The sequence below is a fragment of the Bos mutus genome, chromosome 18, assembly GCF_027580195.1.
Source record: "Bos mutus isolate GX-2022 chromosome 18, NWIPB_WYAK_1.1, whole genome shotgun sequence".
Classification (NCBI taxonomy): Eukaryota; Metazoa; Chordata; class Mammalia; order Artiodactyla; family Bovidae; genus Bos; species Bos mutus.
Window position 1 is genome coordinate 15052282 of NC_091634.1, and position 25014 is coordinate 15077295.

Genomic DNA, 25014 nt, shown 5'->3' on the forward strand with positions numbered 1-25014 from the left:
CAATCAGATGCTACAGAAGAAACAGAAAAAAAGCTGCCAGAAAAAAAAAGTAATAAACATATTTTAACACCTGTATTGTAATTTCTCAATATCTAGATCTAAAAAAATGGATACAGCATAGCTGAACAAAGGGAAAATTTAGGCTCTTATGCCAAAAAGGAAGAATTCAAAGGCTTAGAAAGTTTAACCTGGCCAAAAAATTTAAAAAATAGTGGCATAAAAATGATTGTGACAGGTAAAAACCATGCAATAAAAAGCAATGAATCAGCAATGATACAAGAGAAAAAAATTGTTTCTCATCATTAAATAATTCTAACTGAAGAAGTTCTAGTACCAGTATGGCATCATGAAGTTCCTGTGGCCTGCCCCCTTTCTGACTGATTTCAACAATTAACACTTGACAAAACACAAAAACATTAAGGCTGTAAATGAATCAGGAGGGCTTTGGAACGGAGTCAGACTTTACAAAGCAGCCGAGACTGAGCTGAGTTTCTTGCCTAACTCACTCTCATGTCCGTGTTTCAAGGGCAGGTCCCAGTTATTGTGGGGTAAGCATGGCCTACAAAACTTCCAAAATAAACTCCACAATATTTCTGGCTATAAGAACAATAAGAGGGAGCACTGCCAAAGAGGGAGCACTGCCAAACTAGAAAGCAAGGGGGGAATGCTGGGACAAAAATAGCCAGAAAAGATTTCTTAATTTGGTATTTGGGTATGTGAAAGTGAAAGGCACTCAGTTGTGTCTGACTCATTGCAACCACATGGACTATATACACCCCATGGAATTCTCCAGGCCAGAATACTGGAGTGGGTAGCCTTTCCCTTCTCCAGGAGATCCTTCCTACCCAGGGATCAAACCCGGATCTCCTACATTGCAAGCAGATTCTTTACCAATTGAGCTATCAGGGACGCCCATCTGGGTGTGGATCAGTACAACATTCACCCTTACCAACAATGACATGTGCATGAGGATATAAATCAGTGTGGCAACACTATACCTACAAACAATTTGAAAACCTCTCCCCGAAGAAAATTACAAGCACAAGTGATTTCACTGGTGAACTGTTTCAAATACTTAGTGAAGAGGTACTACCAATTCTAAACAAACATAGGAGTGAATCACTCTATGTAGCTAGTTACTGTGATACCAAACAGGAGAAAAACATTGTAAGAAGTGAAAATTACACAGTATAAAATCTTGTAAACATATTTGTGTATATGCTTAGTCGAACAGTCATGTCCAGCTCTGTGATCCTATGGACTGTAGCCTGCCAGGCTCCTCTGTCCATGGAATTACCCGGGAAGAATAATGGAGTGGGTTGCCATTTCCCTCCCCAGGGAATCTTCTCAACCAAGGGATAGAACCTGCTTGGCAGGTGGATAATCAGTGGATAATCACTGAGCCATCTTGGGAAGTCTTCGTAAATATATATGCAAAATACTAAACACTATCTTAATTGATCAACATATAAAAAAGATAATACATTATGCCTGTCTTAGTCCATTTGGGCTACTGTAACAAAAAATACTGTGGGTAGCTCATAAACACAGAAATTTACTTCTTACAGTTCCAAAGGCTGAGAAGTCCAAGATCAAGGGACCAGTATGATCATATTCTGGGAAAGGCCTTCTTCCTAGTTCATAGCCAGTACGCTCTCAATGCATTCTCATACAGTGTAAGGGGTTAGGAATCTTTGTGGGAACTCTTAATAAGAACACTAATTCTACTCACAAGGGCTCTACCTTCTTGCCCTAATCAAATCCCAAGGGCTTTTCCTCCAAATGGCATTATCTTTGGGAGTGAGGATTTCAATATGTGCATACTGGGGTATAGAAACATTCAGACCATATCAATGATCAATCTCAGGAATACAAGACTGGTTTAATATTTGAAAATTCCATCAATATAATTAACCATAAAACCCATATGGATCATGTCTAAAAAAAATTTTTTTAAAGCATTTAATAAAAGTCATATCTGTCCCTCAGAAAAACTCACAGCAGGGACTTTCTTGGTGATCCAATGGTTAAGAATTTGCCTTCCAATGCAGGGGGTGTGGGTTCAACTCCTGGTTGGGAAGCTAAGATCCCACATGTTTTGCAGCCAAAAAACCGTAACATAAATAACAGAAACAATATTGTAACAAATTCAATAAAGACTTTAAAAAACAGTTCATATTAAATAAAATCTAAAAAAAAATTACAGCAAACTAGAAAGAAAGAACTTATCCTAATAAAGATCGCCTGCCAAAAACCCACAGCTAACATCATATCCAATGGTGAGAGAATTATGCCTACCACATATGATCAGGAACAATAAAAAGTATGCCCCCCCCCCAAAAAAAAAGTTATGCCCTCAGTACTTCTATTCAACACTGGACTAGAAGTTCCAGGCAGTGCAATAAGTCAAGAAAATAAATAAAGGCATGCAGGAGAAAAGCTAAGAAACAAAAATGTCATTAATCAAGATTACTTAATCATACATGTAGAAAGTCAAATGTAATCTACGAAACAGCTACTAGAAGACAATAACTGAGTTTAGCAAGCCTGAAGCATATACAACCAATATGTACAATAAATATGAGAGAACACTCAGGAATTCAAATTTTAAAAACTTTAAAGTAGTATCAAAACTAGGATATCATGAGGGATATATCTCAAAAAAGATGTGTAAGATGCTTACTCCTTGGAAGGAAAGTTATGACCAAACTAGATAGCATACTGAAAAGCAGAGACATTACTTTGCCAACAAAGGTTCGTCTAGTCAAGGCTATGGTTTTTCCAGTGGTCATGTATGGATGTAAGAGTTGGACTGTGAAGAAAGCTGAGCACCGAAGAATTGATGCTTTTGAACTGTGGTGTTGGAGAAGACTCTTGAGAGTCCCCTGGACTGCAAGGAGATCCAACCAGTCCATTCTAAAGGAGATTGGTCCTGGGATTTCTTTGGAAGGACTGATGCTAAAGCTGAAACTCCAGTACTTTGGCTACCTCATGCGAAGAGGTGATTCATTGGAAAAGACTCTGATGCTGGGAGGGATTGGGGGCAGGAAGAGACGGGGACGACAGAGGATGAGATGGCTGGATGGCATCACCGACTCGATGGGCATGAGTTTGGGTGAACTCCGGGAGTTGGTGATGGACAGGGAGGCCTGGCATGCTGCGATTCATGGGGTCGCAAAGAGTCTGACATGATTGAGTGACTGAACTGAACTGAAGACCTGTACACTATAAACTACAAAACACAGCTGAGAAATATAAATAAATAAATAAATGAAGACATATATCATGTTCATGGGATGTAAAACTTGGTATTATTAAGATGTCAATAATTACTGCTGAATTGATTTATAGATTTAATGTAATTTCATTAAAAAGTCCTAGCAGACATTTTTGTTGTCTATGATGAAACTGACAAGCTGATCCTAAAATTTATAAGGAAATGCAAAGGATCTTGAATAGTTAAACTTTGAAAAGACTGTAATACAAGGACTAAATAACACTACTTAATTATAAGACTTATGAAGATACAGTAATCAGTAAGACACATCAAATTGACATATAACCAATGGAACAGATTATCAGAAATAGATCCATATATATGTGAAAATTTTACTTTCATCATTTCAAAGGCAATAGTGAAGAAAGAAATGATGCAGGAACAATTGGGATAGCCATATGCTGAAAAATAAAAAAAGAATCCAGACTTTCATAAGTAAAAATGAAATAAAAAATGGATCACAGACCTGAACGTTAAACATAAAACTGTGCAACTTCTAGAAGAAAACAGGAAAAAATGTTTGACCTTGGGCTAGGCAAAGAATTCTTCAGTTCAGTTCAGTTCAGTTCAGTCACTCAGTCATATCTGACTCTTTGTGATCCCATGGACCGTAGCATGCCAAGCCTCCCTGTCCATCACCAACTCCCAGAGTTTACTCAAACTCATGTCCATTGAATCAGTGATGCCAACCAACCATCTCATCCTCTGTTGTCCCCTTCTCCTCCCGCCTTCAATCCTTCCCAGCTTCAGGGTCTTTGCAAATGAGTCAGTTCTTTGCATCAGGTGGCCAAAGTATCAGAGTTTTAGCTTCAGCATCAGTCCTTCCAATGAATATTCAGGACCAATTTCCTTTAGGATGGACTGGTTGGAATACCAGACCACCTGACCTGCCTCCTGAGAAATCTGTATGCAGGTCTAGAAGCAACAGTTAGAACTGGACATGGAACAACAGACTGGTTCCAAATCAGGAAAGGAGTACGTCAAGGCTGTATATTGTCACCCTGCTTATTTAACTTATATGCAGAGTACGTCTGGATATAATGCTGGACTGGATGAAGCACAAGCTGGAATCAAGACTGCCGGGAGAAATAACAATAACCTCAGATATACAGATGACACCACCCTTATGGCAGAAAGCAAAGAGAAACTAAAAAGCCTCTTGATGAAAGTGAAAGAGGAGAGTAAAAAGTTGGCTTAAAACTCAACATTCAGAAAACTAAGATCATGGCATCTGGCCCCATCACTTCATGGGAAATAGATGGGGAAACAGTGGAAACAGTGTCAGACTTTATTTTTTTGGGCTCCAAAATCACTGCAGATGGTGACTGCAGCCATGAAATTAAAAGACGCTTGCTCCTCGGAAGAAAAGTTATGGCCAACCTAGACAGTATATTAAAAAGCAGAGACATTACTTTGCCAACAAAGATCAGTCTAGTCAAAGGTATGGTTTTTCCAGTAGTCGTGTATGGATGTGAGAGTTGGACTATAAAGAAAGCCTGAGTGCCGAAGAATTGATGCTTTTGAACTGTGGTGTTGACGAAGACTCTTAAGAGTCCCTTGGACAGCAAAGGGAATTCTTAGATACACCAAAAGTCATGATTCATAAAGATACACAGGTAAACTCAATTTTGTGAAAGTTAAAAACTTCTGTTCTCTAAAACATATTGCTACAAGAATGAAAGGAAAAATCACAATAAAAAAGAGAATATTAAAAAAAGCTATATTTTAATGTAGACTATGAAAAGTAACTTACAAGTTCAATAAGAAAATAGAAAAGATTTTAAAAGATACTGCACCAAAGAAACAGTAAAGAAGATACTCAGTATCATTAGCCATTACAGAGAATAAGATTTAAGCCACAACAAAATGCCACTATATACTTATTTGAAAGGCCAAAATTAAAAAGACTTATCATACCAATTGTTCATAAGATATGGAGGATCCACCTTTCTCTTAGAGCTGGTGGAGATGTGAAATGGTATAAAAACTCTATAAAAGTTTCTTACAAATTTAAATTTATAATCTTATTTATCTAAATTTAAAATCTTGGACTTCCTTGGTGATCCAGTGGTTAAGAATCCACCCGCCAATGCAGGGGATGCAGGTACGATCCCTGATCCAGGAAGATTGCACATGCCACCAGGCAACTAAGCCTGTGAGCCACAACTACTGAAACCCCCACCCTAGAGCCCACGCTCTGCAACGAGAGAAGCCGCTACAATGAGAAGCCACGCACTGCAACCAGAGAGTAGCCCCCACTTACTGCAACTAGAGAAAGCCCTTGAGCCTCAACAAGGACCCAGCATGGCCAAAAATAAATGAATTTTAAGTCTTACACATTTAATCATACATGTCCCATATAATCCAGGCATTCAACTGATCAGTATTTAGCCTAAAGAAATGAAAGCATATGTCCGTTCAAAAACTTGTAAACAAATATCTACAGCATCTTAATTTGTCATTGCTAAAACCCAAAAATGTCCATCAACAAATAATGAAGAAACAACTGTGGTATAATCAAATACTGGTATAGTACTGAGCAATAAACAGTAAAATACAAATAATAACATGATGAACTTCAACATAATTACGCTGACTAAAGGAAGATGAAAAACTTCACACTATCATGTTTATATAAAACTACAGAAAATGGAATCAACTCAATTGTGATAGAAAGTAGAAAGTAGATCAGTGCTTACCTAGGGAAGCTGGAAGGAGACAGAGGAGGAAGGATTACGAGGGGACACAAGAAATGTCAAGTTTTGAAAAAAAATTTTAATAGACTCAGATAAAGCATTTGACAAAATTGAATACCCATTCATAGCAAAAACAAACAACAATAAAAAAGAAAGCAGCAAACTAGGAACAAAAGAAAACTACCTCAATTTAACAAAGGTCACAAATGAAAAAATCTACCTCAAGATTCTCACTTTCTATGCCAACATGAAGAACACAATAGAGACCAGAAATAGACACACATACATATAACCCAACGGGGTGCCAAAGCAATCCAAAGGGTAAAGGAAATTCCTTTTTTAAAAAATGGGAGCCTTCAGAATGGGAGAAAATAATAGCAAATGAAGCAACTAACAAACAACTAATCTCAAAAATATACAAGCAACTCCTACAGCTCAACTCCAGAAAAATAAATGACCCAATCAAAAAATGGGCCAAAGAACTAAATAGACATTTCTCCAAAGAAGACATACAGATGGCTAACAAACACATGAAAAGATGCTCAACATCACTCATTCAGAGAAATGCAAATCAAAACCACTATGAGGTACCATTTCACGCCAGTCAGAATGGCTGCGATCCAAAAGTCTACAAGCAATAAATGCTGGAGAGGGTGTGGAGAAAAGGGAACCCTCTTACACTATTGGTGGGAATGCAAACTAGTACAGCCACTATGGAGAACAGTGTGGAGATTCCTTAAAAAACTGGAAATAGAACTGCCTTATGATCCAGCAATCCCACTGCTGGGCATACACACTGAGGAAACCAGAAGGGAAAGAGACACGTGTACCCCAATGTTCATCGCAGCACTGTTTATAATAGCCAGGACATGGAAGCAACCTAGATGTCCATCAGCAGATGAATGGATAAGAAAGCTATGGTACATATACACAATGGAGTATTACTCAGCCATTAAAAAGAATACATTTGAATCAGTTCTAATGAGGTGGATGAAACTGGAGCCTATTATACAGAGTGAAGTAAGCCAGAAGGAAAAACACCAATACAGTATACTAACGCATATATATGGAATTTAGAAAGATGGTAACGATAACCCTGTATACGAGACAGCAAAAGAGACACTGATGTATAGAAGAGGCTTATGGACTCTGTGGGAGAGGGAGAGGGTGGGAAGATTTGGGAGAATGGCATTGAAACATGTGAAATGTCATGTATGAAACGAGATGCCAGTCCAGGTTCAATGCACGATGCTGGATGCTCGGGGCTGGTGCACTGGGACGACCCAGAGGGATGGTATGGGGAGGGAGGAGGGAGGAGGGTTCAGGATGGGGAACACATGAGAAATAAAAAAAAAAAAGAATGGTGCTAGAATAACTATCCATAGGAAAACCATTAGTCCTGAACCCTACTCACACTGTAATACAAAATTAACTCAAAATGAATACAGAACTAAATGTAAAAGCAAAACTTAAAAAAGGTCAAGAAAAAATAGGGACAAAACTTTGCCACCTTGGGGCAGACAAAGATTTCTTTTATAGTATACCCAAAAAAAAATCATAAAGGAGGAATTTGATAAATTGGAATATATAAAAGTTTTAAAACTCCTTCTAAGATATTAATAAAATAGGTAAGACAAATTGTGGGGAAAATGTTTTTAATGTTCCAAAACAACTTCCTTCTGTTGCAAAATAAAGAACAGTTACCCCTCAAGTGTAAGAAAATAATGATTTCAAATGGGTAAAGATTTGAACAAATATTCCTAAAAATATGAATGATCAGTAAATGAAAGAAACTCAAGATGATTAGTCATCATGGAAATGTAAATTAAAACCACTAAGATACTACTACGTACCAACTATAGTATCTAGAATTTAAGGGACTACAAGATCAAGTGTTGAAAAGGATATGGAGTAAGTGGAATGGAGCAGTGTAAACTTTCTAAGATTGTTAAACATGTAGTTACTGGGCTTCCCTGGTGGCTCAGTTGGTAAAGAATCCACCTGCAATGCAGGAGACTCAGGTTTGATCCCTGGGTCAGGAAGATCCCCTGGACAAGGATATGCTAACCCACTCCAGTAATCTTGGCTCGGAAATGCCATGGACAGAGGATTCTGGTGAGCTACAGTTCACAGGGTTGCAAAGAGTTGGACATGACTGAAGCAACTTAGCACACATTACTTATTAGCACACATCACTGAGAAGGGAGCTTTCAACTAATGTTTCAGGGATATGTTTACCAAGTACATGACGCCTGGGCTACCACTTACACAAATGACTTCTGCCTGACTGGCTCTTACCTGTACACCAGCTTCTTGTTTCTTCTCTCACAACTAACCAGGGCTCTTTTCCTTGCTCCAGTAAGGTAATTACATTTGGCTTAGAAATGGAATGGCCTGCTTTAAAGAAAAAAGAATGCCACAGGATGGAGAAATAAATTGCGACTAGTCAAGATTAAAATTATAATTACGATTATAAAAGATCATAATGATATTGACTATTTTAGAGAAGAGAGAGTTAAAGAACAAGAGATTAGTTGGTAAGGTAAAGTTTTTGTTTTGGTGTGTTTAAAATTCAAACTTTTATGTCTTCTAACTCTAGAGATCAAGCATAATGTGGTTAAAAAGATAACTCTGAAGCCTGGAATCAATTCCTGCCTTTGGCATAACCTTGAACAATTCATTTAAACCCACTGCACCTCAGTATTCTCCTTTATAAAATGGGGATAATAGTACTGTTGGGGGAATTAAATCAGTTAATACTCAAGTTATTTTAGTAAGTTAAATCACATAATGTACCTAGAATAATGCTTACTGCACAGTAATCAAAATGTTAACTATTAACTTTATTCTTATGCTCTAGTATCACTAGAGGACACAAGAAAGGACAGCTATAAGATATTCGTTCCATTCTGAATGTAATTTTCACCAATCACAACTTTCAACAACAAATCAGATGAAGACTTTTGTTTTAGGAAATGAACTGCATTTGGTACAATTTTAAATAAATTCCAATTATCCAACCCATTATCATACAAACTGTGGAGGCTCTGAGAGCAATTCAGGGCCCTGTGATAAGCTAATATCCCTAAAACTGTTTCAAATCATAAAATGAAGTATTAGAGCAATTTGGAACACAAATTAACAAAAAAACTTTGATCCTTTGACCATGTTGTACAATATATGCCGCAAATTTCTAATTTAGCTGCTTGGTCATTATGGAAGAGATGCAAATACAAAAACAGAACACATGGAGATATAAGTATGACTGAAGGATAGAGAAGATTAAGGTATTTAATGGTGCTGCCATTTCTAACCTGACAAAGCTCAGCCACTTTTTGGGGAAGAGGAAAAACAAATTTAGTTAGTTTCTTGAAAGGCAGCCCTGCAAATCACAGTGGAAAAAATACATAGCCTATAGAGCAGATTCTAAATTAACCTAAATTAACCTAAATTATTTGAGGCTGATGAACATACCCAATGAGACCAAGTTACCATAGTTCTCCATCATCACATCCCGGTACAAAGTCTTCTGAACAGGGTCCAGGCATTCCCACTCCTGCTGAGAGAATCCTATGGCCACATCACTGAATGTCAACGATCCCTGAAACCATAAATACATGTGTCACTGAAGAAATTAAAGAAAATACGTTGAAAGTAGAAGCAGAGGAATTGATGGACTTCTCTGCAGGAAAAGAGAAAATGAAAGCATGTAGACTGGCAATCTAGAATATGGAAGGAGACTGAAGCACAATGTATACATATTTTTTAAGAAGCCTGCTGACACAGGTCGAATGTCTTCCATACTCTGGATACTTCTAAATATCTGAACCATTTGGAAATGGACAAAATAATAATGTTTCCCTCCTAAACTAAAAAGCCTACACAAGAATAATGTTCAAATAGTATCTGCCTCAAAAATTCTCAATAAATATTTCTTCAAATTTTAGAAAACTGGGTAAAATTAAAGATTTCCTTCAAGTGTTCTTGTTCAGACACCCAGTCACGTCCAACTCTTTGTGATCCCATGGACTGCAGCACGCCAGGCTTCTCTGTCCTTCACCATCTCCCGGAGTTTGCTCAAACTCATGTCCATCGAGTCAGTGATGCCATCCAACTATCTCATCCTCTGTCACCCCCTTCTCCTTCTGCCTTCAGTCTTTCCCAGCATCAGGGTCTTTTCCAATGAGTCAGCTCTTCACATCAGGTAGCCAAAGTATTGGAGCTTCAGCTTCAGCATCAGTCCTTTCAATTAATATTCAGGGTTGATTTCCTTTAGGATTGACTGGTTTGATCTCCTTGCAGCCCAAGGGACTCTCAAGAGTCTTCAACAGCACCACAGTTTGAAGGTTATCAATTCTTTGTCACTCAGCCTTTTTTATTGTCCAGCTCACACATCCACACATGACTACTGGAAAAACCACAGCTTTGATTAGATGGACATTTGTCAGTAAAGTAATGTCCCTGCTTTTTAATATGCTGTGTAGGTTTGTCATTGCTTTTCTTCCAAAGAGCAAGTGTCTTTTAATTTCTTGACTATTGTCACCATCTACAGTGATTTTGCAGCCCATGAAAAGAAAGTCTGTCACTGCTTCCCTTGCTCTTCCATCTATTTGCCATCAAGTGAAGGCACTGGATGCCATAATCTTTTTTTTTTAATGCTGAGTTTTAAGCCAGCTTTTTCACTCTCCTCTTTCCCCTTCATCAAGAGGCTCTTTATTTCTTCTTCACTTTCTGGCATAAGGGTGGTGTAATCTGCATATCTGAAGTTACGGGTATTTCTCCTGGCAATCTTGATTCCATCTTGTGCTTCACCTAGCCTGGCGTTTCGCATGATGTACTCTGCATATAAGTTAAGTAAGCAGGGTGACAATATACAGTCTTGTCATACTCCTTTCCCAATTTTGAAGCAGTCCATTGTTCCGTGTCTGGTTCTAACTGTTGTTGCTTCTTGACCTGCATACAGGTTTTGCAGGAGGCAGGTAAGGTGGTCTGAGATTTCCATCTCTTTAAGAATTTTGCAGTTTATTGTGATTTATACTCCTAGGGACGGGGGAGCCTGGTGGGCTGGCGTCTATGGGGTCGCACAGAGTTGGACATGACTGAAGTGACTTAGCAGCATACAAAATCTTTAGCGTAGTCAATGAAGAAGACGTAGATGTTTTTCTAGACTCTCTAGCTTTTGCTATGATCCAATGGATGGCAATTTGATCTTTGGTTCCTCTGCCTTTTCCTGTATATCTGGAAGTTTTCGGTTCACATATCATTGACGCCTAGCTTGGAGGATTTTGAGCATTACTTTGCTAGCATGTGAAACGAGTGCAATTCTGCGGTATTTTGAACATTCATTGGCGTTGCCCTTCTTTGGGATTGGAATGAAAACTGACCTTTTCCAGTCCTATGGCCACTGCTGAGATTTCCAGATTTGCTGGCATATTGAGTGCAGCACTTTAAAAGCATCATCTTTCAGGATTTGAAATAAGCATTAAGTCCTTCATTATGTCAGATATTGCCATAAGCATTTTTGTTTTGTTCAATAAATCCATGTATTATTTTGGTATATGACATTGTATTTTATAAGTAAATCATATTTAATCATTTACACAATTAGATACTCAACATTCGCAAAGTTTTCCACAATTCTAAGGTCCTGTTTTCACCAACTACATATAATGATATGCATTGTTGCTGTTATCTACCATTTCTCACTAAATGTTTTCCTTATTCTGAGTGTGGCAGGTAACTTTATTGATTACCAATAATCTCCATTTCCTGGAATTTATGTCCTCATGTAATCCTCTCCCTTTGAATGTGGGCTGAACCCAGTGAAAGAATTATTTCTGACAGAATAGAATAGAGAAAAGTGATGGAATGTCATGTTCAATGTTGGCTTATAAAAAACCATGAATTCCACACTGCTTATTCTCTCTTGCAGTCTCACTTGCTCACTCTGTGGAAGCCAGCTACCATGTTGTGAGCTGCTCTAAGGAGAGGCCCACATAACAATAAACCAAGGACAGCTGCCAGTCAACAGCTACTGAGGAAGTGAGGCCCTCAATCCAACAGCCATGAGAACTTCATCAAGTCAACAACCATATCAGTGAGCCTGGATGCAGATCCACTCAAAAGTTGGGCTTTAAAATGACTGCAAACCTGACCAACACATTGATAACCCTATAAGAGACCCAGAGCAGAAGAGTCAAGCTAAGCCACATCCAAATATTTGACTGACTGAAACTGTGAGATAAATGTTTGCTGCTTTAAGATACAGAGTAATTAATTAAATTAATTAATTTCAGAGTAATTAATTATGCAGTAAAAGATAACTCATTTGACTTAAATGATACTGAAGAAGGCTGGTCAATTATACAGATGTTACACAAACATAGCATGTCTCATTCAACAACAAAATAGCCTTAGTATTTATGTCTCATGGCTTTCCTAGCAAATCCATGACTGCCATCTTAAAAGCCCCAATCATAACCTAATCCACAGAAAGCAAGAATTTCATACCACATTAAGATTCAGGTCATTCAATGATAAATTCCACTGCATCTACCTGGAAATCTCACATCTGTGGAAAACATCAAAGTCTTACCATGGATAGTTAAATAGAACCACTATCTCTATCTCCTAAAGGAAATCAGTCCTGAATATTCATTGGAAGGACTGATGCTGAAGCTGAAACTCCAATACTTTGGCCACCTGATATGAAGAACTGACTCATTTGAAAAGACCCTGAAACTGGGAAAGATTGAAGGCAGGAGGAGAAGGGACAACAGAGGATGAGATGGTTGGATGGCATCACTGACTCGATGGACATGAGTTTGAGCAGGATCCAGGAGTTGGTGATGGTGATGGACAGGGAGGCCTGGTGTGCTGCAGTCCATGGAGTCGAAAAGAGTCGGACACGAGTGAGTGACTGAACTGAACTGTCTCTATCTCCAAACTACAAATCTGACCTGCACAGCATAAATCTTTACTTCAAAGAACTTTAAGCCCCATTATTCCATCACTGCCCTTAATTGAAAAATGGGCACTTAAAATACACTGAATAATCTGGGAAATAATTATATGCACGCTAGTTTCGGATGGGCCAAACAGAGACAGTGCTAAGTAATCTGACCTCATATTTCTCTGGAACAATAGTTAGGAAACAGGTTATTTATTTATTTATTAGGAAACAGGTTATTTGAGCAAACTTTCTCTTAGGAAACTTCAGGAAAATTAATTAAAATGCTTACATGACCTAAAATACACACACATGTTTCAACAAGAAGAGAAATATTAACTTACATGGGCCATGGTTTTAGACCTGTAAGAGCTGATCAGTCCTCTGGGCTTCTCTATCAGAAAAGCCGAGTCCAGAAAACCCAGACCTGGGAGAAGAGAAAGACTTTCAGATGTGCTTTAGAGTTTCCACACTGGGCATCAGTTAATATCACCATTTATGCTCTTCTATTCCAGATTCCTAATCACTTTGCATTACACACAACTTGGGTAAGTAAGAATTCTGGACAAATTCATTCCTCACTCATTTCCCAGAGCCCTCAGCTGCAGTCATTAGAAATGTTCTGACCAATGTACCATTGTGATCAGATTGATATGAACCTGAGATTGGGCAGCTGTGTCCTGCTCTAAACAGATCTTCCTCTTTCCATTGTGAACTTCAAGACAGAAAAGAGGCTATGTAATCCAAATTAAAACCTCTTTTTGTCGCCTTGAAAGTGGTTGCAGTTGATCAAAATATTAGAGATGGAGAAGAAATGTTCAGCATTCTAAGTCCAGCAAAGCTTATTAGTTAAATATATGACAGAACAACAATATACTAGAATACAAAGTAGTCATTAAATGTTAAATTGGGAAGAATATTTAATGAAGTGGAAAGTGTTTCATTTACATCAATAGAAAAGTCAACTAATATATTTCTATTTATAAAATATAGCAGCATATTAATCAATACAGAGAAAAGAATGACAGATAATCATAAAACAGAAGATAGAAATGTCTAGAAATTTGTATGTCTACATACCAAGAGCTCTTATATTTTTGGTTGTTTTGCATTGTTTGTTTTTGTGGGGATGTCTTTAGAAATGAATCACTGTATATTCAATTGTTTTTAGTCCATACATGAAACAATCAAATAAGACTACTGAAGACATAAAATATATCTTTGCCATGATCAGAATTTGACATGAGCAATCCCTATCTTTTTGCTTAGATCTTGTTTTTTTAAAAAGGTTACTTCATAATCATTGTAATAACTGACATAGGAATTTGAAGGATTTTTTTAACTTAAGGTGAAGACCTCCCAAAAGTTCTTTGTTCTTTAAATTCACATTATTTTACTAAATGGCTTTTGTTTCCTTTGGATCCTAGTATCTCATTTCATACTTTTTTCTCAGTTATGTTGGAATTTTGGCTACAAAAAACTTGGGAACAGTCCCTGAGTAATCTCTTTTGTAAACTGATGACAGTCTCAATGCATCTTTATTTCAGATCTTTTTGACAGAAGAATTTTTGTTTCTGAACCAGTCAGTTTTGTCATGATACCCTCCAGACAGCTGCTGAATTATTTTACCTATAATTTTGCTATACATCTCATGCTAGAATGAAGTCTACAAGATATAAAGGTCATAGTAAAAATATCCACTTATATTGCCATACAGATCCCATGTGCTCAGTATTACTTGTTTATATTCTTACTGTCACTACAGTCACCCAGATGTCTCCTTTAGGCAGGTCACTTAACTCTCACCAGTGGCCTTTATCACATACTACCTTATAATTATCCCTATTCAGATTTATTCAGATTGTTTTAATTTTTTTTAATTAATTAATTTATTTGTTTTTGACTGTGCTGAGTCTTCGCTGTGGTACTGGCTTTTCTCTAGTTGCAGCAAGCAGGGGCTACGCTCTAGTTGTGGTGTGCGGGCTTCTCATTGCAATGGCTTCTCTTGTTGTGGAGCATGGGCTCTAGGGTGCATGGACTTCAGTAGCTGTTGCTTGAGACGCCCTAGAGCACAGGCTCAGTAGCTGTGGCACATGGGCTTAGTTGCTCCGAGGCATGTTGGGAATCTTCCTGCACCAGGGATTGAACCTATGTCTCCTGCATTGCCAGGTGGATTCTTAACCACTGAATCACCAGGGAAGCCCTATTCCTATTCAGATTTTAAATTCCTTCACAGATTATAAGTACTCTGAAGGAAGTAATTATGTCTTTTTAGTAATTGCATTACCTCAAATATTATACTTTCCAGGTCTGGCATATTTAAAACAATTAAAAGAAGTATGATTTTTTTTACTACAAAATACCACTTTTCAAAAAATTTTTAAGGAAATAACTATATAAATTTACAAAGTATATACACAAGGATGTTCATCAGAGAATAATTTTTGATGGTTCATAATTAAAAACATGAAAATCTCACTGCAAGCAAACAGGTTAAATATATTATAGTCTGCTATTTTGTGACATTTATGCCATGCTATTCTTAATAAGGATGATATTAAACCACGTAATTGATGGAAAACAGTATTAAAAGAATTGCTCAGTGAAGAAAGCACGCATAATTTAGGAGGTGGCATCCCACTGAAATTAAGAAAAACATTTCAATGCCGATTTCCTCATCAGCAAAGTAAGGATAAAAAAAATCACATAAAACTATTTTGAAGACTAGGCAAAATAATCCATATACACACTAAACTGTACATCATGATGACTAATGTAAAATTTCTATCATTACTGAAGAAGAAAATCATTCCATATTCCTTAATCTTTCATTATAAAAAGTTAATTCTGATGCTTCCTGGTTTTATTAAAACTTGTGCTTCTTGAGTTTCCTCTTTCTTATAATTCTAATATTTAATAAAATTTTAGGAGTTACATATGAGAAAATAGATTTCTGCTTTATAAAATCATTATTTTAAAAAAGAGAGATTATTAGACAAGAGAATAGATTTCTGCTTTATAAAATCATTATTTTAAAAAAGAGAGATTATTAGACAAGAAAAGAGAAACTATGCCCTTCCTCAGTCCCCAGCAGCTATAGAGAGTAAGAAAAACTTTTCAGAATCATAAACCAGTTCAAAGAATAGTATGATAAAATTGAGAATACAACTGGAGAATCAATTTTATTCTTCACATATTTACATAAATATTTATAAATATTATCTTTATTTTCTAGCATAACAACTGTTTGTAAAAATTGCTTGTACTTGCAAGACACCTGGAAATTAGAGATTAGTGTTATTTTTTCAGAAATTAAGCTCAAACTTCTAAGTTATTAACTCTGAAAAGATGTCTCCCTTAGTAATACAGTGCTCTGGTCATTGTTTCAAATAACATTTGTAATAAATAAAAGGCATAACTGTTTGTAATGCTTTTCACACAAGATTCTCTGCCCTTCCCTCTTCTCCTTACATATACAGGGTATAATGTTCATTATTGGATTAGATTAGATTGTTTTGAACTATGAGTTGGACTCTTTTGTCTCCTTTACTTGATCAATTTTATTCTGCCAAAACAAAGCCACACAAAAATGGAATTAAAAAAAAATATATATATATATACATCAAAATGTTAAAATGATTATCTCTAGGGAGATTATGGGTTATCCTTGCTTTCTTCTCAATATATTCCTTAAGGAAATGAACACAGGCTTATTTTTTGGCAGTAAACCTGTATTAATTCCATTATCATAAATAAAATATAAAGATATTTCAAAGTATTAAAATATTTATAGACATGACTTTGGAAAGAGGCTATATTTTCCTTATTAAAAAGATTTGTTAATATCAGACCTATGATGAAAACCTCAACATGATTAAAATACCACTTAGGTATATTCACTTCCTGAATACCCTTTAGCTGTATTGCACTGATGTTAATTAGAGACATTTCACCATAAACACTTTAACATCAACAGAAAGGGAAACTGCCTTCACAAATTAATGTGAACATGTATACCAAGTAGATAGAAAAGTTAGTACATAGAAAATGCTCAGTAAATGTAGCTGAACACTTTCATTCTTCTCTGAAAAACCAATTAAACTATCATTTTGTCTACAATCCTTACAAGTTTTTACAAAATTCTCTTTTTAAAATGAGCTGAGGCTTTCAAATTTTCTTGACTACTGTTTTATAACTACAGTATATTAAGATTGCTCAACATTGGATAATAGCCATTTTTTTTTCTTGTAATGACTAATTCTTATGAACAGGAATTTTATTATCTATGTAATATTTTAACTCATGGATGTCCTGTGACTTTCTTAACCATTCCATTTGTATAATCATTAATTTTGTGAAAAGTCATCTAAAAGTATAAAAATCTTTCATTGCAGATGAGTTACCCATGTCTAATCTTTTAAGGTTATGCACACCTTTGAAAAATGCATTTTTACAAATATATGCAGTAATTCTAGACAATTACAAAGACTTTGTGGTCCCTTGTAAGCCCCCAAACACAAAGGACCCCTGGATCAGAACACTCTGGAAAATTAGCTCCATCTAGCCCTTCGATCGGAGAAGGCAATGGCACCCCACTCCAGTACTCTTGCCTGGAAAATCCCATGGATGGAGGAGCCTGGTAGGCTGCACTCCATGGGGTCGCTAAGAGTCGGACATGACTGAGCGACTTCACTTTCACTTTTCACTTTCACGCACTGGAGAAGAAAATGGCAACCCACTCCAGTGTTCTTGCCTGGAGAATCCCAGGGACGGGGGAGCCTGGTGGGCTGCCGTCTATGGGGTCGCACAGAGTCGGACACGACGGAAGCGACTTAGCAGCAGCAGCCCTTTGATAACAGAAGCACTCATCACATTAACTTTATATTTTCGTCATTGATTTATAGAAATCTGAAGGGTGAATGACACCACAATAAAGACAATGTTGAGCATTTATTGTGTTCCATCCTTCAAAGCTACTAAACCCGCCGTGATCTCATACATAAAACCAGAATTAAGTGGGACTGTGGAATCTGTATCAAGGCTCACAGCAGGTTTCTGCCATCGGAGCTCAAGAAATGCTTTCATACTCAAATGTATAAATGAGCCCCAGAGAACTTCCAGGAAGGGTAATCCGAGGAAGGATCGGGGTAGGAACCTGTCTCAGGAGCAATTCTTTTTTCCCCCCCAATAACAGCCTTTTAACAGCTGGACATTATTTAATTATTAATACAACTTTTGGCAGCCACAGTGTGCTGGAGGCTATTTAAAGTTCTGGACGGCAGGAGGAGAAATGGGGGAATTTATAATTTAGGGTGGGCAGCGACCAGGACAGACTCTCAAGCCCCTTGCTACAAAGTGGCCTCTCTCAGAACCCTGGCCTCAGGGACAATTCTTGATTTTAAAATTCCGATTTCAGCAGCCGGTAGGTACTTTCTTGCTGGAAGGTGTCTTGCAGGACTCAAAAACAGATTTCCCAACAGCGTTCACATTCTTTGGGAGACATACATGTTTGAGAGAAGCCTGGAAGCAGCGGCGGGGACAAAGAGCTCTGTGTAATCCACGTTCACAGAAAGGACACTCACTCGGTGTCTCCGTCACACAAAACGAACGCACACCTCTCTCAGTCTCACAATCGCACTCACTCTAAAAGAGGGATAAAACCAGCGCCCCCCCAACCCCGCTGTTCAAGCGTCCACAGCCTCGAGGGGACGCGCGGACTCGCGCGGCGGCGCTCGGGCGGTCCACGCTTTCAGCGCCTTTCGCAACCCCACTCCCACCGCCACTCACCGTCCCTCGCGGGCTCTGGCTAAGTCTGCATAGTCGCCTCCGCGGCGACCCACGCTGGATTCCTCCTCAGACGGTGCCACTCACGCGCAGTCTGCAACAAGAGATACGGAAAAAGAACCAGAGGCCAAAGTCACCGGGTAGTCTGTGGGACGTAAGGCTCCACGTCTTAAAACTCCTAAAGCAAAGTAGCCGCCGGGTGGGGCCGGGAGGCTTCTAGGAGTGACCGCCGGACTGCGCCTGCGCAGCGCATACTTGACGGAAGGCGGGACGTGAGGCAGGGGGTGTGTCCAACGGGTCCCTGGGCCAGGAGGAGGCGTATCCGAATGGGACCTGATCAGAGAACTGGGAGGAGTGGACTTAGGGGCTCTTCTTTTCCCAGGCTTTCAAGCCTGCTTGTGAGAGATCTGCACAATTAAATCAGTAATATGACCCTGAGGGCCATGAGCGGAAGATCTGGAAGGTGGGTTCATAATCCAAACTCTCCCTTCCCTACAAGGCTCATTCCACTCAAAATGCCACAGATTCCTGTGGTTTTTACAGCTGAAGCCTCTGAGGTTACAAAAGGTGTATAACATTATATTGCTGATTAGCAAAGCCGTGTTTCCAGGTGAGAAAAGCTGGATAAAGTGCGTGTGTGTGTGTTTGCTCAGTTGACTGACTCTTTGCGACTCCATGGACTTGTAGCCTGCCAGGCTTCTCTGTCCGTGGAATTCTCCAGGAAAGAATGATGGAGTGGGTTGCCATTTCCACCTCCAGGGAATCTTCCTGACCCAGGGATAGAACTCTTGAATCTACTGCATTGGCAAGCAGATTCTTTACCACTGAGTCACCTGGGAAGCCCGGATAAAGTGAGACTTTGCTTTTAATATACAACATTTTCCCACAGTAGAAAAAGGCAGAATGAATGTTGGTCCCTTTTTCTAGACTACTTATTGCAGGAGTTCTCTGAAAACTAGAACAAAAAGAAAAGCAATATCTTATTTACATTTTACAATACTATGTCCACCTGAAATTGTTGTTAAGGGGTTCTTTTCATCCCTCTCTACTCTATTATGAACTGATGGGCTTGACTGCATTTTAAAAGCCCACTAGTTGAGAAACATCTTTTAATTCCTAATGCCTGGTTATGACATCTCATTGAAAAATATTTTGCTTCTCTGTTGTTTGGACAGTGAAGATAAATCAGGTTCAGAATCTAAGAGGGAAATTCTTCTGGGCTATCAGAAGAATCAAAGTTGCATTCATATAAATTTAGATTAATGAGTAAGACTGGCAAGTGGGAAATGTAAAGTTCTCATCAAAGGATACCTATATGTCAGTTATCATCATTACAACATATTTTAAATATGCAAACCATGAATAGATAACATTTAAATGATATAAAGTATCCTTTTGTATATAAAAGGATATAATTAAAATGTGATCAATCTCTTTTGCCATATATTTCAGACATACAGTGGCTAATATTAGCATGCACACCATTTTTAATGTTTAACCTTACAGATTTTTTTCTCTTCTCATAAAAATAATTTATCTTGACATCTTTTAAAATTTTATTGAATTGTAGTTCATTTATAATATTAATTTCTGCTGTACAGCAAAGTGATTCAGTTATACATAGATATAATTTTTCATATTCTTTTCCATTGTGGTTTATCACAGGATATTGAATATAGTTCCCTGTGATATACAATAGGACCTTGTTGTTTCAGATGTTATTTTAAAATAAAATATACAGATATTTACACATACACACATGAATACAAAATGTATATGTAATTTCAAATACTATGTGTGTTATATGCATATGAAAGTATATATTTTTCTTCACACAAATGTGTTTCCATATCAGTACACAGACATGTTATCATTTTTAACAACTGCAAAGTAGGCCACAGTATGTGTAGCTGAACCCTTTTCTAAGAAATGAAACTCTACAAATAAATATTATAAATTTTCCTACTTTTTGTATCAGTTCAGTTCAGTTCAGTCACATCTGACTCTTTGCGACCCCATGAATCACAGCAAGCCAGGCCTCCCTGTCCATCACCAACTCCCGGAGTTCACTCAAACTCACGTCCATGGAGTCGGTGAAGCCATCCAGCCATCTCATCCTCTGTCATCTCATTCTCCTCCTGCCCCCAATCCCTCCCAGCATCAGAGTCTTTTCCAATGAGTCAACTCTTTGCATGAGGTGGCCAAAGTATTGGAGTTTCAGCTTCAGCATCAGTCCTTCCAATGAACACCCAGGACTGATCTCCTTCAGAGTGGACTGGTTGGATCTCCTTGCAGCCAAGGGACTCTCGAGTCTTCTCCAACACCACAGTTCAAAAGCATCAATTCTTCGGCGCTCAGCTTTCTTCACAGTCCAACTCTCACATCCATACATGACCAATGGAAAAACCATAGCCTTGACTAGATGAACATTTGTTGGCAAAGTGATATCTTTGCTTTTGAATATGCTATCTAGGTTGGTCATAACTTTCCTTTCAAGGAGTAAGCGTCTTTTAATTTCATGACTGCAATCACCATCTGCAGTGATTTTGGAGCCCCCAAAATAAAGTCTGCCACTGTTTCCACTGTTTCCCCATCTATTTGCCATGAAGTGATGAGACCAGATGCCATGATCTTAGTTTTCTGAATGTTGAGCTTTAAGCCAACTTTTTCACTCTCCTCTTTCACTTTCATCAAGAGGCTTTTTAGTTCTTCTTCACTTTCTGCCATAAGCGTGGCGCCATCTGCATATCTGAGGTTATTGATATTTCTCCCAGCAATCTTGATTCCAGCTTGTGCTTCTTCCAGCCCAGCGTTACTCATGATGTACTCTGCATATAAGTTAAATAAGCAGGGTGACAATATACAGGCTTGATGCATACTCCTTTTCCTATTTGGAACCAGTCTGTTGCTCCATGTCCAGTTCTAACTGTTGCTTCCTGACCTGCATATAGGTTTCTCAAGAGGCAGATCAGGTGGTCTGGTATTCCCATCTCTTTCAGAATTTTCCACAGTTTATTGTGATCCACACAGTCAAAGGCTTTGACATAGTCAATAAAGCAGAAATAGAAGTTTTTCTGGAACTCTCTTGCTTTGTCAATGATCCAATGGATGTTGGCAATTTGATCTCTGGTTCCTCTGCCTTTTCTAAAACCAGCTTGAACATCTGGAAGTTCACAGTTCACGTATTGTTGAAGCCTGGCTTGGAGAATTTTGAGCATTACTTTACTAGCATGTGAGATGAATGCAATTGTGCGGTAGTTTGAGCATTCTTTGGCATTTTCTTTCTTTGGGATTGGAATGAAAACTGACCTTTTCCAGTCCTGTGGCCACTGCACGGTTTTCCAAATTTGCTGACATATAGAGTGCAACACTTTCACAGCATCATCTTTTAGGACTTGAAATAGCTCAACTGGAATTCCATCACCTCCACTAGCTTTGTTTGTAGTGATGCTTCCTAAGCCCCACTTGACTTCACATTCCAGGATGTCTGGCTCTAGGTGAGTGTGAGTGATCACACCATCGTGATTACACCCAGATAATCAGGTATAATACATACATACATACATAATCAGGTATGTAGTTCATACCTGAATGGTCTAGTGGTTTTCCCTACCTTCTTCAATTTAAGTCTGAATTTGGCAATAAGAAGTTCATGATCTGAGCCACAAAGAGCTCCCAGTCTTGTTTTTGCTGACTGTATACAGCTTCTCCATTTTTGACTGCAAAGAATATAATCAGTCTGATTTCGGTGTTGACCATCTGGTGATGTCCATGTGTAGAGTCTTCTCTTGTGTTGTTGGAAGAGATTGTTTGCTATGACCAGTGCGTTCTCATCGCAAAACTGTATTAGCCTTTGCCCTGCTTCATTCTGTACTCCAAGGCCAAATTTGCCTGTTACTCCAGGTGTTTCTTTACTTCCTACTTTTGCATGCCAGTCCCCTATAATGAAAAGGACATCTTTTTTTGGGTGTTAGTTCTAGAAGGTCTTGTAGGTCTTTATAGAACTGTTCAACTTCTCTTCTTCAGCATTATTGGTCAGGGCATAGACTTGGATTACAGTGATATTGAATGGTTTGCCTTAGAAATGAACAGAGATCATTCTGTTGTTTTTGAGATTGCATCCAAGTACTGCATGTCAGACTCTTTTGTTGACTATTATGGCTACTCCATTTCTTCTAAGGGATTCTTGCTCACAGTAGTAGATATAATGGTCATCTGAGTTAAATTCACCCATTTCAGTCCATTTTAGTTTGCTGATTCCTAAAATGTCTACCTTCACTCTTGCCATCTCCTGTTTGACCACTTCCAATTTGCCTTGATTCATGGACCTGACATTGCAGGTTCCTATGCAATATTGCTCTTTACAGCATCGGACCTTGCTTCCATCACCAGTCACGTCCACAACTGGGTGTTGTTTTTGCTTTGGCTCCGTCTCTTCATTCTTTGTGGAGTTATTGCTCCACTGATCTCCAGTAACATATTGGGCACCTACCAACCTGGGGAGTTCATCTTTCAGTGTCCTATCTTTTAGCCTTTTCATAATGTTCATGGGGTTCTCAAGGCAAGAATATTGAAGTGGTTTGCCATGTGGCTCAGATCATGAACTCCTTATGCCAAATTCAGACTTAAATTGAAGAAAGTAGGGGAAACCACTAGACCATTCAGGTATGACCTAAATCAAATCCCTTATGACTATACAGTGGAAGTGAGAAATAGATTTAAGGGACTAGATCTGATAGACAGAGTGCCTGATGAACTATGAACTATGAACTATGGACCATCCCCAAGAAAAAGAAATGCAAAAGAGCAAAATGGCTGCCTGAGGAGACCTTACAAATAGCTGTGAAAAGAAGAGAAGCAAAAAGCAAAGGAGAAAAGGAAGGATATTCCCATTTGAATGCAGAGTTCCAAAGAATAGCAAGGAGAGATAAGAAAGCCTTCCTCAGTGATCAGTGCAAAGAAATAGAGGAAAACAATAGAATGGGAAAGACTAGAGATCTCTTTGAGAATATTAGAGATATCAAGGGACCATTTCATATAAAGATGGGCTCAGTAAAGGACAGAAAGGTCCATACATGGACCTAACAGAAGCAGAAGATGTTAAGAAGAGATGGCAAGAATACAAAGAAGAACTGTAGAAAAAAGATCTTCACGATCCAGATAATCACGATGGTGTGATCACTCACACTCACCTAGAGCCAGACATCCTGGAATGTGAAGTCAAGTGGGGCTTAGGAAGCATCACTACGAACAAAGCTAGTGGAGGTGATGGAATTCCAGTTGAGCTATTTCAAGTCCTAAAAGATGATGCTGTGAAAGTGCTGCACTCTATATGTCAGCAAATTTGGAAAACTGTGCAGTGGCCACAGGACTGGAAAAGGTCAGTTTTCATTCCAATCCCAAAGAAAGAAAATGCCAAAGAATGCTCAAACTACCGCACAATTGCACTCATCTCACATGCTAGTAAAGTAATGCTCAAAATTCTCCAAGCCAGGCTTCAGCAGTTCACGAACCGTGAACTTCCAGATGTTCAAGCTGGTTTTAGAAAAGGCAGAGGAACCAGAGATCAAATTGCCAACATCCGTTGGATCATTAACAAAGCAAGAGAGTTCCAGAAAAACTTCTATTTCTGCTTTATTGACTATGCCAAAGCCTTTGACTGTGTGAATCACAATAAACTGGAAAATTCTGAAAGAGATGGGAATACCAGACCACCTGATCTGCCTCTTGAGAAACCTATATGCAGGTCAGGAAGCAACAGTTAGAACTGGACATGGAACAACAGACTGGTTCCAAATAGGAAAAGGAGTATGCATCAAGTCTGTATATTGTCACCCTGCTTATTTAACTTATATGCAGAGTACACCATGAGAAACGCTGGGCTGGATGAAGCACAGGCTGGAATCGAGATTGCCAGGAGAAATCTCGATTTCTCGAATCAATAACCTCAGATATGCAGATGGCACCACACTTATGGCAGAAAGTGAAGAAGAACTAAAAAGCCTCTTGATGAAAGTGAAAGAGGAGAGTGAAAAAGTTGGCTTAAAGCTCAACATTCAGAAAACTAAGATCATGGCATCTGGTCCCATCACTTCATGGCAAATAGATGGGGAAACATTGGAAACAGTGGCCGAATTTATTTTTCTAGGCTCTAAAATCACTGCAGATGGTGATTGCAGCCATGAAATTAAAAGATGCTTGCTCCTTTGAAGGAAAGTTACGATCAACCTAGACAGCATATTCAAAAGCAGAGACTTTGCCAACAAAGGTCCATCTAGTCAAGGCTATGGTTTTTCCATTGGTCATGT

The 25014-nt window shown here is 38.4% G+C and overlaps 1 protein-coding gene across 1 annotated transcript in view; it reads right to left on the bottom strand.

The window, feature by feature from the left end:
* Positions 1-18923, bottom strand: part of LOC138991797 (zinc finger protein 607-like) — a 31981-nt gene extending 13058 nt beyond the window's left edge. The window contains exons 1-4 of the mRNA XM_070387912.1: positions 18710-18923; positions 13267-13349; positions 9448-9574; positions 8272-8370 (exon numbers count right to left, since the gene is read on the bottom strand). Coding sequence (XP_070244013.1) covers positions 8272-8370; positions 9448-9574; positions 13267-13275 — 235 coding nt within the window. The 5' untranslated portion in view covers positions 13276-13349; positions 18710-18923. The remainder of the gene's footprint in view (positions 1-8271; positions 8371-9447; positions 9575-13266; positions 13350-18709) is intronic.
* Positions 18924-25014: the final 6091 nt, after the last annotated feature.